At 56.1% G+C, this 11,928-nt stretch overlaps 3 protein-coding genes across 3 annotated transcripts; 1 reads left to right on the plus strand and 2 right to left on the minus strand.

The window, feature by feature from the left end:
• The first annotated feature begins 386 nt into the window (after positions 1 to 386).
• On the plus strand, positions 387 to 2,118 carry P884DRAFT_285117 (uncharacterized protein). Its single transcript, XM_069443744.1, has 3 exons — positions 387 to 1,303; positions 1,394 to 1,753; positions 1,819 to 2,118. The coding sequence occupies exons 1-3, from the start codon at positions 599 to 601 to the stop codon at positions 1,882 to 1,884; spliced, it is 1,131 nt and encodes a 376-aa protein (XP_069297659.1). The 5' UTR covers positions 387 to 598; the 3' UTR covers positions 1,885 to 2,118.
• Positions 2,119 to 2,162: 44 nt separating this feature from the next.
• On the minus strand, positions 2,163 to 3,560 carry P884DRAFT_307524 (uncharacterized protein; the record flags this gene model as incomplete). Its single annotated transcript, XM_069445136.1, has 4 exons — positions 3,362 to 3,560; positions 3,092 to 3,255; positions 2,338 to 2,715; positions 2,163 to 2,239 (listed from the first exon to the last, which is right to left on the minus strand). Coding segments are annotated over exons 2-4 (549 nt in total), but the record flags the coding sequence as incomplete, so codon positions are not given.
• Positions 3,561 to 5,513: 1,953 nt separating this feature from the next.
• Positions 5,514 to 7,720, minus strand: P884DRAFT_200850 (putative phosphatase regulatory subunit-domain-containing protein; the record flags this gene model as incomplete). The annotated part of the gene is made up of 2 exons (XM_069438319.1): positions 5,514 to 5,927; positions 6,041 to 7,720. The coding sequence occupies 2 exons, from the start codon at positions 7,718 to 7,720 to the stop codon at positions 5,514 to 5,516; spliced, it is 2,094 nt and encodes a 697-aa protein (XP_069297661.1).
• Between the last annotated feature and the right edge of the window lie 4,208 nt (positions 7,721 to 11,928).

Genomic DNA, 11,928 nt, shown 5'->3' on the forward strand with positions numbered 1-11,928 from the left:
GATTGACCTTCTCGAGGATGCTAGCTCACCGGCTGGTCAGGGCTGGCGGCGTTCTTTTGGAGTATACTCCTGGGGGCATACCCAAGTGGACGGTTTGGTCCTAGGAAGAATGGTGTTTAGGATGTACGTCGTACTTCTCATTACATGTACTATCTTTTGTAATACACTTACACAGTAGCTGTAAATATTATGTCGTTTGACTTAATAAACTGCGCGTTCATTGATGGATGTATTCCGTACAGCAGAGTAGCAGCACCCCAGAACTCACCGCAGTTCGCCTAACCCGGAGTGGCCCCATTCTGTGTTACCACCGATCCCCACCGATGGCGCTGCAAATTGAACCTCCCGATGTATTAGCACCGTCGCTCATTCCCTCACAACATCTTCAACTTTACCCCATATAATTCTTGCATCGTGACGGACCTATTCTCGATCGAGACCAATTGAACATTTAACGCCATCGCCCACGACCTGCTCCCAAAGCCGTACTCGCCAGAGAAACCTTCAGCGGACCAGAGCAGCATTACCTAATTAACGCCATAGCACCGAGACATCAACATCGCCACCGGCATCATCGTCAACACCTCTGCCAGAAACAATGAGATGCTGGACCGCCACCTCCCGCGGCAGTCCCCGTCAGGCCCTCACTCTTAACCCTGCAGCCCCGACTCCTTCCCTCCCCGCAGACGGCCCCCCGTCTTCTTCTTCCTCTTCCTCTTCCTCTTCCTCTTCTTCCCTCGTCCTCGTTAGGATCACCCACGTGACCCTCAACCCGGCCGACCTCAACACGCTGCGGCTCCTCCCGCCGTGGCTGCCCTTCCGCCGCGCACCCGTCCCCGGCATGGACTTTGCCGGCGAGGTCGTCGCGCTTGGCGGCGGCAGGGCCGACGCCGACGCCGCCGCCGCCGCGGAGGACCGGCCGCCGCTGCGGGTGGGCGACCGCGTGTGCGGCGCCGCGGGGCTGCGCGAGGTCTTCACGGGGCGGGGCACGCTCGCCGAGTACGTGCTGCTCGACCGCGCCCTCGTCACCCCCGTGCCGGCCGGCTGGGGCGGCCGGGAGGCGGCCGGGACCATGGGCGTCGCCGGGCAGACGGCCAGCGCCATGGTCAAGAGGGTCGTGCCCGGCGGGGACCTGCGGAGCGACCGCCGCGGGCTCGAGCGGAGGCGGGTGCTGGTGAACGGGGCGAGCGGCGGGGTGGGGACGGTGCTGGTGCAGATCTGCAAGGCGTTGGGAGCGGCCGAGGTGGTGGGCGTCTGTTCGGGGGCGAATGAAGGCCTGGTGAAAGGGCTGGGCGCTGATGAGGTGAGTGCGGCAGGTTGGGGGGGAGCTTCTTGTTCTTATTTTTGAGGATGAGTGTGGCTAAAGAGAAAAGGGGGGGGGGGGGGCGGCCAGGTTGTCGATTATCGTGTTCACGACCCTCTCGAGACCCATCTCGTCGAGCGGTTTGGAGAGCACCAGTTCGACATCATCTTCGATTGTGCCGGCAGCCAGACGCTCTACAGCTGCTCGCCGGGCTACCTGAAGCCCGAGGGCAAGTTCATCAGCATCGTGGGCGGCTGGTCTCAGGGGGTTGTTCCGTACATCAGGAACAAACTGCGCCCTGTCTTCCTCGGAGGGACGCCGCGAAGCTACGACCTCTTCCTCCTCAGTGCGTCGGGTGAGATTGCGAGGGAGGTTGCCACGTTGGTGGAGCAGGGCGTGATCAAGCAGGCCGTCATCGACTCGGAGTTTCCCATGGAGAAGGCGGTCGAGGTAGGTTCTTCGCCACAATCAAGTATCGGCGTTGTCCAGACAACGATACTCACGCTTTGAAACAGGCCTTTGAGAAACTCGCAACGGGAAGAGCAAGGGGGAAGATTGTCGTGAATATCAGCAACAGCTGAGCTGTAGTGGTGCCTGGCTGCAACACGAGTGATCTTAGTTGATATATCAAGTTTCGCATCGCCGCCGTCTCGATGATAGCTCAGCGCGGCAGTATATGGTTGTTTGAAGGCTCATACCCTTAGTAGCTGGCATTGCAGCTAAAAGCAGCCGTGCTCGTGACCGAGAAACGGTCATGTTCATCACTTTCCCGTCCAGATAATTACAGCAGGTAGTTATTGATAACTTCTTGGTGCCAAGAATTAGCACGACGGCGAAGCTCACGGTGACTTTGGATCCTCCCAAGGCAGGCCTCCCTGATCTCCTCGAAGCCCTGTTCGATCTCTGCATGTGTGCTTCCCGCTCTTTCCGCATAACCTGGGTACACCAAAGCGAGGAACGCCCTGATGCGGTCGGCGGCACCCTCCTCCTGCCACCAGGTCTGGTCCTTGATCTCGTCCGAGTTCCAGTGGTACCGCACCACGTGGTCCCGCTCGGCGGCAGGGCGACGTTATTCAGTCGGCTGACCCGCGTCTGGACGGCCGCCAGATACGACGGTGAGGCGGGGGTGCCGCTGTAGGGTCGGAAGAGCGAGGAGATGGCTGCAGCAACACGATCGTATGTATAGCGCGTCCAGGCGGGCCGGGTCCGGCCCGCTCGTGAAAACGGGCCGCCCGTAGGAGGGGAGATAGCCGGGGTGCCTCCGGGCACCACAGAAGCAAGCCGGCCGAAGGCAGCGAGGGCGCGCGATGCGTCCAGCAGGGCAATGCACTCGGGCGTTTCGGCGGGCGAGTGAATGAAGGTCAGCCGCTGGCGAAGTTCGTGGGGGATGAGCTTGGCCGCCGCGTCCAGGGCTATTTGGTCAATGTCGGAGCCCACGACATGTTTGAAGTATGGGAGCAGGCGCGTGGCAATGTATTTCCAGGTCCAGTTCCAACATCATGGGCGATGTCGGTTCGGGGGTCGCCGTGGGTCATGTGGTATTGGTGGATGATATCGAAGATGGCTTGTGGTATGGTCGGGCGCGAATCAGCGTACTCAGACCAAAAGGTGATGATATCTTGCACAGCCGACCCGACCTCAAATGGAATTTGGAGACTTGTGCTTGCCGTCGTGTTGTCGGTCACGGGTAGCAGCGTTCTGGCTAAGCATTCTATATCGTGAGGAAACTCAAAGGTGTGAAGTGGTGGCGTAGGTATAAGTTGACCCCGAATGGAAATTAAGGGAAACCTTCCTGTCCTTCGTTCTTCTTGAAGGGTAGGTGGATGGACAGACTGGACCAACGTACGCTCAAGGGGTTGTTGCAGCTGCCCGCATCAGGCATCAGATCAGCAGAGTTGGACACCGAGTTATAGGAGGTGGCACCTTCGTACCATGGATGGTCTGTCGGATATCTACGGATCCGGAATTAGATGATTTTTGTGTAACTAATCCTACTTCCTGATTCGTAGATGATTATGTTAGCTTTGTTTCACGCATACGCGGAGAGCCTAACCTCACCTCTCTAGGATATCGGTGTGCACAAGGAGCAATCAGGTTTTCTGAGGGACTCCTATCATTGTGAGAAGAAGGGGGACCTGGAGCGAGGCCTAGGTAGGATGATAATGCCAACCGGTCTGCGAGTGACCGTAGCGTCATGTTGTTGTTACTCCTGTCGAGCAGAGAAAGAAGAGACCCACTTGTGCGTTGCTAGGCTCGGCTTGGAATGAATATCTCAATCACAGTATTCTTGCCACTTCCTCTTGAGAGCAGCTGCTTGCAGAATCAAGGGAAGGGTCATGTCCAGGAGCTTCACAAGAAGCTGCCAGGTCACACAAGCGCTCAGATGTGCAAAGACGGAATTTGACGCAATATGCCGTTATAACCGCGAACCCTTGCTTCTACGCCAGGGCCTACCAAGCCTCGGCTGCATCGAGCGGCAGGATGCAGGTGGAACTTCGGCCTTAATTACTGAATGTGATTAGCCAACGGCTCAGCGTACGCTTCTATTCCAACACACGAGGGTGCCATGCAAATAGTATATCTCGATGAAGTCGTTCCTTGCTTGCAATTCAAGTGCCTGCTTGCGACTTCGAAGGCGAAACCGGTGATAACTCCTCTATGTTAGGCGATAGAATGACTGTTGCATCCCCACACTCACGACAACGTTGTTTTTTTTCCTTAAAAAAAGAAAAACCGTTTTGAGAAATGAGTTATAGCTCATATTTGGTTGAACGGAAGTCCAAGAGTTTGGATGTGGGTGCGGGGACCAGCGATGGACCCGATAATTAATGGACCCAATTCCCACTAGTGCAGGTTCAAGTCTTCGTAGCAAGCGACCCCCACGGCCTGGGTGCACAGACGTTGCATGTAGGGCTGAATGCCAAGAGAGTCTGGGCTTGCCCCGCGCTGGCAAGGCTTGCCATTGGCTGGTAGATCCAACCAACACAACCCACAACTTCCTGCTTTGGCAGTCACCCCAGTTTTGCCTAGTAAAAGTGTACTATAATACAACTTGTCTCTGCTTCGTTCTGCCTCCTCGAACGTTTTCACTGCCCCGGCCCGATTACATAGCCGTAATAACAACAGTTGGTCAAGCATATAAAAAAATTTCACGTGGACGACGTATCTGATTGTCTGTACGTGAAACAGCCGACTTTCACCTTCGAGCCGATGGATCCGAGAGGTCCTGTTGGAACGTGGATGTGTGTTGTATTAAAAGAGTGAAAAATTCATTCCGATCCGCTGAGGAATTTGAAGAGACTAGGACAGTTGAAGAAACGGCGTGAACTACTGGCGAAGAGGACTGGATGTGGGCATTCTCTTTACAAGTGTCTTGGCCTATTATTGTTCGCACTAGAGCCCAACCATAGCAAGTCAAAAAAAGGGTAAACCCCCTTGGTATACTCGCAAAATCTGATCCATAAACATGTTTGTATTTCTGATCCTAGGACGTATCGTGGCTCGTAATGCTAAGTCCGTATTCCAAGCAATCTCTCTTTAATTGGACTCTCCACGTTGGTATTCCAGCACATCCAATTTCGTTCCTGCCGCACCGTGTTCAACATACCCTCGATCCATCAACTGGCCCCAACACGAATGTTACTGTGTAGAGCCGCAGAATGCTAAAACCATGCTTGAAAGAACGACACCTGGAAATCAGACAAAACGCAGGGGAGTCGTAGAGAGAAAGAGAGCCAAAACCCATTGACGCCAATGAAGAAACACAACGCCCTTTCCGAATGTCGATGTCCCATGCCGTATGTGTGCCCCCCCCCCCCCCCAACCAAAAAAAGGAATAACAGGACCAAGAGAAAAGCCGTTACGAATGCTGCAATGGAAAGAGGAGCGTCATGCGCCAAAAAAAGACCCAGAACAAGATATTTTACACCGCCGTTTCCATGCCGCCATGTCCGAAAGCAACAACTTCCCATAACGCCTAGCATCATCGTGAGGTCGTGGCTAGCGCACACGGCCACGCAGAGAGAGGGGAACGAGAAGACATTACAGCCGCGGCTAGGCCGATGACATGGGAAAAGAGTAAGAGAAAAAAGAAAGGCAAGAGAAAAATAAGATAAGTGGGGGAAAACCGATCAGCAGCTGGATGTACTGGAATCGACGGTGCCACCTCTTCGGCGACGCAAGGATTTGTCATGCTGCGGGTCTGGGAGAATCAACCCCTAATCGCCGCCGGAGCATAAGTCTCGGTCCCGTGGAAGGGGAAGCGGTCATGCGATCGTTGATAAGGGTACTCGTTCGGCGGCGTACCGGCGAGATGGGCAAAGGCGGTCCCAGCTGTCTGCTGCTGGGCCGCGCTACCGGTGGACTCGCCTGACGGAGAGCCTGCTGAGTGTCCGAGAGGAGTTTCAGCCGGCGCGTGTGCCATGCCGCCTAGAACGGGAACGTGCGTGAAGTACGGGCTCTGGTCCCGTGGGCGTGGCATCTGGGGCCGGGTGCTGCTGTACCGCTGGTAGTAGTTGCCGAGCGGACTTCCATCGTAGCTCGCCGTCCGGCTGTCGGTGTCGTCGGCGCCTTCAAAAGGGCCAAGCCTGGGCTTGGATGATTGGCCTCTCGGTTTGGAACCGTACTGCAACGCGAAAGTTAGCTTGATGTAATCAGGGAATCGGAGTGAAGCTTGCCTCCCATCTGTTCCTGGGCGGCGGATGGGCGTAGCGCAGAATGAGGTCCGGGGCCACCTACAAAGCACCACTTGCTGACGATTTCTTCGTACGAGGCGGATGAGATGATGGCACTGGGCGATTCAGCAGGCGACGTGATTGGTGCTCCAGCGGTTGTTGTTGACGGCCCTGTGGAAGCCGGTGCTTGTGCCTTCTCTTTTTCGGCCCCTGTCTCCGCGGAAATCGGGGAACCAGCCTTCTTCCTGGACTTCATGTAGAGTCCTTCGGATCTTCCAGCAATCTCAGTCTTGGCGTTCTGGATAGCTTTGCTCAGCGAGTCGCCAAAGTCATAGCGAGAAGCAAACTGGCCGCTAGGGCCCAACAATCCCTTGGAGGGGTTGTCGCTGGGGAGATCGCCGGCGCTCTTCACAGCCTTGAGCCTCAAGCCCGTTGGGCCTGTTTCCCCGAGGTAGTCGTGGATCGACTTGTCAAAATTCAGCTTCTGGCTGTCACCGAACTCATCCGACGCTGTCGACGATGGCTTGGACTTCTGTCCCGAACGACGGTTGCTCTTGGGGAGCCCGTTGAAGGAACGAGTCGCTGCGCCAGCGGCACCCTTCTTTCCGTTCTGTGGAAGGAACTTCTTCCGGAAGTCGATCTGGAAGTTGGTGCTGTTATTGTTGTCCCAGTACTCCTGCCCGTTCACTACATAACGGACGCAGAAGTACAGCGTCTTGGTCTCGAGGTTGGCCAGGTCAGACAGCTTGATGCTGAAGTTAAACCGATCCTGGGTGTAAGGGGTGTCAACAGGACGGACTACTTCGCCGACGTACTCGGCGGCGACTTCGGATGTGGTCTTCCAGTAGTCGAGCGTAAACCGGCATGCGACGAACTTCTGGAAGGCCAAGTTGGCCACCGCGACCGATCCGACAAGTGACTTCTGATCGGTCGACAGCCACACCTTTTCCAAACGCACCATCTGTGCCTTGCGCACCGGCGTGTCGACTGGGAAGTTTGTCATGATGATTTCCCACTCAAAAGGTGGGGAGCGGGTCGTTGATCGTCCGTCGCTCGAAAACGGATACTCGGTGTCGCTGTCGTAACTGTCGACCGGCGAGGAACCTGCGCTCACGGCAAGAGGCCTGTCGACCTGGAGGAAGTGCCTGACATGCTCAAGGTGAGCGTCAAAGTGCACTACCTTGGAGAAGGTGGGCGTCCCCGGCATACTCGACGGTCGACGCCGGGACGCGGGGCGCAGGGCGGGTCTGACGAGTTCACCAGACTTCTTCCGCACCATTTGCGGCTTCTGCTGGCTCCCTTCATCAGATTCTTCGTCCGAGCCGGTAGTCGAGCTGCCCGTGGACCTGCCGACCGAGACGTGTGGTTCCGTCGCCGACCTCGAATGAGTGAACCGACGATTATCACCCATCTTGAGCTCGTCGAGCGACCCGGTGCTGAAGCTGTGATGCATGCCCTCGGCGAGAGCAGTTGCTTGGGAGGGTAGGAGTAGCAAGTCTCCAGCATCGGCGCGATCCTGTTCGGGGCTCCCGCCATCGGGAGTTAACCGTGCCCTCTGCTGAGGAATCTGACTGACAGCCTCGTGAAGTTCCTTCAGGTTCTCGACCCGCCGGCTGCGAACCTGTGGCAAGTCGTCGTCGTCACTAGCAGAATCGGGTGGCGACATTATCGCGCCGTTTGGCATCCCGCTGACGCCGGTGATTGGGGGTGGAGACTGCCGCACGCTGCTGCTGCTCGCCACCATGCTCTTCAGATCCTCAGGGGCCGACTCCGGCGATGGTTGGCCCGCACCGGGTTGCGTGGCCGAGGGCGTGCGCCGATGCCTTGTGAGGTACGATGCCGAACGAGGCAGAGCGGGTCGTGAGCTGGAACTGCCGGGTTGATGGAATGATGGGCGACGACTCCCTTCGGGCGATGACGGGCCCGAAGACGCCGGTGATCGCTGAGACGGCGGTGTGTAAGGCATCCTTCCACGCTGACTGTTGCTGTAACAAGCCGACCCCACGAGATGAACCAGAAGAGTGGAATGCGACCGAGGACGGCCCTCAAGCGCAGGTCATTGGATGGCGACGAAATCGTTCAATGATAACAGGTGGCGGCTGTTGTTTCCCACTTAATCAGCTTCGATTCATGAAAGTCTTGGAAGGCGTGGGGTGAAGGGAGCGAGGAGAAAGGGGTGTCGAAACGTGCTTCGAAGAACCCGAGCTCTCAGACCGGGATGGGCATGTGGTTGGAGAATTCTGTCCGCAGGGCCAACAACGCAAGCCATAGGGTGTTTGTTGTAAGTCGGACTGTTGATCAACCTACCTCCGGAAAAATCGACTCAAAGCTGAGGACAGAACAAGAGGCGACCTGGCAATATTCCAGCAACAAGTCGATCTCTCTTGCGGATCCGGATCCGGGCAGTGAGCCGAAGGTCGGATATCGCGGAAGTCCCAAAGGCTCTTTCTTGCGACAGCCACAGGGTGAAGAGGGGCTGGCGAGACGGGAAGTCGGATTGGCTCGGCGACTTCTGTTTCGTCAATCCCAACAGGATGGGGCCGGGAGGGAAACCGAAACGTTTCCCACTTCCGGTCGCGGTCGTTGGCGGAAAGGCCCAAGTCGGTCGCCGGAATGGCGGCCGAAAGGGGTCGTTGATGGCGGAGAGGCCGGAGAGGCCGGAAGGACGTTTGAGGTCGACGTCAGCAACGCTCTGGCTGTCCCTGGACCTTGAGCTGTGACCCGTCAGCAGCCTGTTCCTGGACGAGGCGGGAGACCTCGATAGGCTTGTCGAGGGGGAACAAAACACAAGAGTGCTTGGAGAGGGAACAAGGTCGCCGTAATCGAGCGGCGAGACCGGCCAGTTTTGAAGGACAGTATGCCGGATTAGAATGCGACGAGGTGGTGGGGTGGGGGGGGAGGGGGTGGTGGCCGGGAGAGGGGCGTGGGCGAAACTTGGTTACCCAAGTACAGATTACCTCGTACATGCACCGTACCTTCTCTTCTCAGTCTCCCACACAGGGAGCTGCAGATGCTGCTGAAGCCGGGACGAGTCAATGCAAGAATGATCTGCAGCCGTGCTCGGCGCTGCAAGCAAGGGGTAGAGGCGGATAATAAAAAAGCTCGTCAAGGGGGCCGTGAGAGATGGTGCGCGCTATGTACGCTAAATGAATGGGGTTGGTCTAACAGACAGGCGACGACAGAAGATTGTGGAGGGAGTGGGCGTTCTAGGTTGGTTTGATAGGTTCATGGGTAAAACCAGGGAGGCGTGGATGGAGTGGGTGATGCATCCTGCAAGACGCAACATGCAAGCTTGGTGGGGCACATGCCCCACCGCTAGTTTTTTTTTTGTTCTGGGCGGAAGTGGGCCAGATGGCAAGGCGACGGAGTCAAACCAACTCTGCTGCGGTCACTTGCCCCTGTCCCGGAAAGGAGCGTACCAGTACCACTGCGCACTGTGTGAGGCGAGTCGCCTCCTATCCGCCTGATTGAACACGCGATTCCGGCTGGGAGTTTGATTTTGGGATGAAGACGGATCCTTGCGTATTCAAGAATATTCCTCACAGGTCACCTCGGGTCGTGAACATCTCCCCGGCCCTTCGTCCTCTCACGGCTGTTCCAGTGCCAGTATTCCATCCGGAGTATTGATGACAGATCCGTGACTTCTTGGACTGGATCCGTCGAGGCCTCGGGAGCAGGACATTCCCTCCGTGGCTCCTTGTAGTCTTAGGCGCTGCAAACGGTGATTCTCCTTGCTATACTCTAGGAACCCTAGCTGCCCGGAAGTGAGCGATGACTCGAGCGCGCTCGCTTTGTCCCCTAGCATTACCTGGGCGCACAGATAGCGTAATTACAATACACTACGCTGCACCCCCTGTTGAGGGCACTTGACAGCCGAGATCGATGACGTCGGTCAGCGTCGCATTCAGTTGCCAACCCAGACTGAAAGCGACAAGCTCCGGAACAGAGCAACGATTCAGTAGTCGCAGGCCAAGGAAAGTGGAAAAGCGTGCAATGTAGAATAGTCCTCCCTCTACCTCAATTCCCGACCTTTTATTTCGGGAGCCGAGTATCTTGAAATCCAAGGAGGCATGTTTCACTTAAGATTTGTTGGTGTTTGCTGCTCTAGTGCACTCTGAACTTTCCAGCCGCGAAACGTATAACAAAGCAGCTACGGATATAGTTTGCATAGCTGCGGAGCCTATTTGTTTGTCGTAGTTTGTCTATCACTCAGGGCTATCAACTCCGCAAGAGACATTAAAGACCTACCCATACTCTATATTGCGTGCATCTACAGAGTACTACACATTCTTTGAGTCTGAGGGAACCAACCTTGGTGCAGGCTCAACTCGTCGCAATGTATTGTAACTTTGGGGGGTAACATTTCAATCGGGCTGTATTTTTGGCGGGGGCTGCCGATCGCCAACTAATTATCTATCCATTGACCAATCAGCGAACATTAAGGGGACTGCGCCAGCCTGCCCCTCCATCTCAAAGGATGGCGAGAACTCGCATGGTCATTGCGAGCGCACCCCAAGGGCAAAATAGGGGGAATACGGATTACAGTTGGCCTCGTTTTCCCCCAAAGCATAGAACTTACGCCCGGTATGCAAACAAGACTTTCAACAGCAGCTACTTCCCATCTAGGTCGCACTCGATGACTCCTTCTCGAGCCGGATCGGGAGAGATTTCTGAACGTGAAACCAACCCGTCATGGCCTCAACCTCTGCTTGTGCCCGTAATGTGTGATGTCCGACGATACCGGTATTGTATGTATGCGCCACCAACCCGACTCAGGCATGGTCAAATATGCAGTGCTTGTTGACAGCAAGATAACCATGCCTCGAGTCCGTCAGCACCATCAAGGGGCCCGAATCCGCATGGTTGCAGAACCCCGCCCCACCCTTTCTCTGCCGCCCCTTCCCCAGCTCTGGTCCACCCGGAGCCGGCATCGCTGTCCTCACCGGTCGGCGCACAGCATCGGCTTGGTGCTCCTCACAGCAAGGTCACCGCGTTCCCCGGTGTGTGCTTGATGGTCAAGAGGCAGCTTCACCCTGCACTGTTATCTCCTGGCGCGCACTGATTTGCTGTGCGATTGGCTGCCCAGATATGCGGCGGCTCCTGGCGGGTTTCGGATCCACAAGTGCCGCTAGCGTCGCATGGGTCGAGACCCCGCCCCATGGACAGTGCCACGCCATGGCTGAACCGAACGCCATCGCGCCAAGGAAGAAAAAAAAAAAAAATCCAGGAGAGCAAGACAACCCAAGGAAGCTGCGCCCATGAACATGTCCGCCCGCTCCATGTCTGTCTGATTCGACGTTGAGTGGGACGGAGCTGCCATTTTGTCCTGTTGCCTGACGCTAATCGCTCCATTACACCTACCTAGAGCGCAAGTTTGAGAACCGCTCATCCGCATGGTAGACATCATCGTGGTTCGGGGTCTTGCACTGGTGGTGAAACGGGGTTGGTTGTTTTTTACATCAAGACAACAGTCCATAGTCACTACGGATTACTCGTCAGCCTTGGTCACAACCCTTGCTCAATCGCCTCGCTGGGTAAGCAAACACGACATCTCTTCGATACCCGAAGGACAATTCTAAGCATTTTCCGCTACCTGCACGTTGACATCCTAGGCAACCATCAAAACCAGGTTTGACACTCGCTGGTCTATTTTGATGCACATTTTTCTCCAGCGGGGGGCCGGTTTTCACGCTGACCAGAGCAGTATCCCCAAACTCAAACTCCGCTTTGCCGAGCATCCCCAGTTTCTCTTCATCATTAATTACGCCGTACCTCCACACAATAAAAAGAAAGACACGCGGAAAAAGGCCCTCAAGCCAAGTGGAACTCCGAGTTCAAACTGGACATCCAACTCGAGCTCCGATGCTCTTCTCTTCCGTACTGAACCTGGAATGTGGCACGACGAACGCATGACCGATTGTGTCGGCGGCGTAGCGCCGTTGGTGCCTTCGC

The sequence above is a fragment of the Thermothelomyces heterothallicus genome (assembly GCF_042370625.1).
Source record: "Thermothelomyces heterothallicus CBS 202.75 unplaced genomic scaffold P884_scaffold_11, whole genome shotgun sequence".
NCBI lineage: Eukaryota > Fungi > Ascomycota > Sordariomycetes > Sordariales > Chaetomiaceae > Thermothelomyces > Thermothelomyces heterothallicus.

Coding starts and splice junctions, on each gene's coding strand:
- P884DRAFT_285117 (XM_069443744.1), top strand. CDS start 599: ATGAGATGCTGGACCGCCACCTCCCGCGGCAGTCCCCGTCAGGCCCTC. Junction 1,304..1,393: donor AAGGGCTGGGCGCTGATGAG/GTGAGTGCGGCA, acceptor GGGGGCGGCCAG/GTTGTCGATTATCGTGTTCA. Junction 1,754..1,818: donor CCATGGAGAAGGCGGTCGAG/GTAGGTTCTTCG, acceptor GCTTTGAAACAG/GCCTTTGAGAAACTCGCAAC.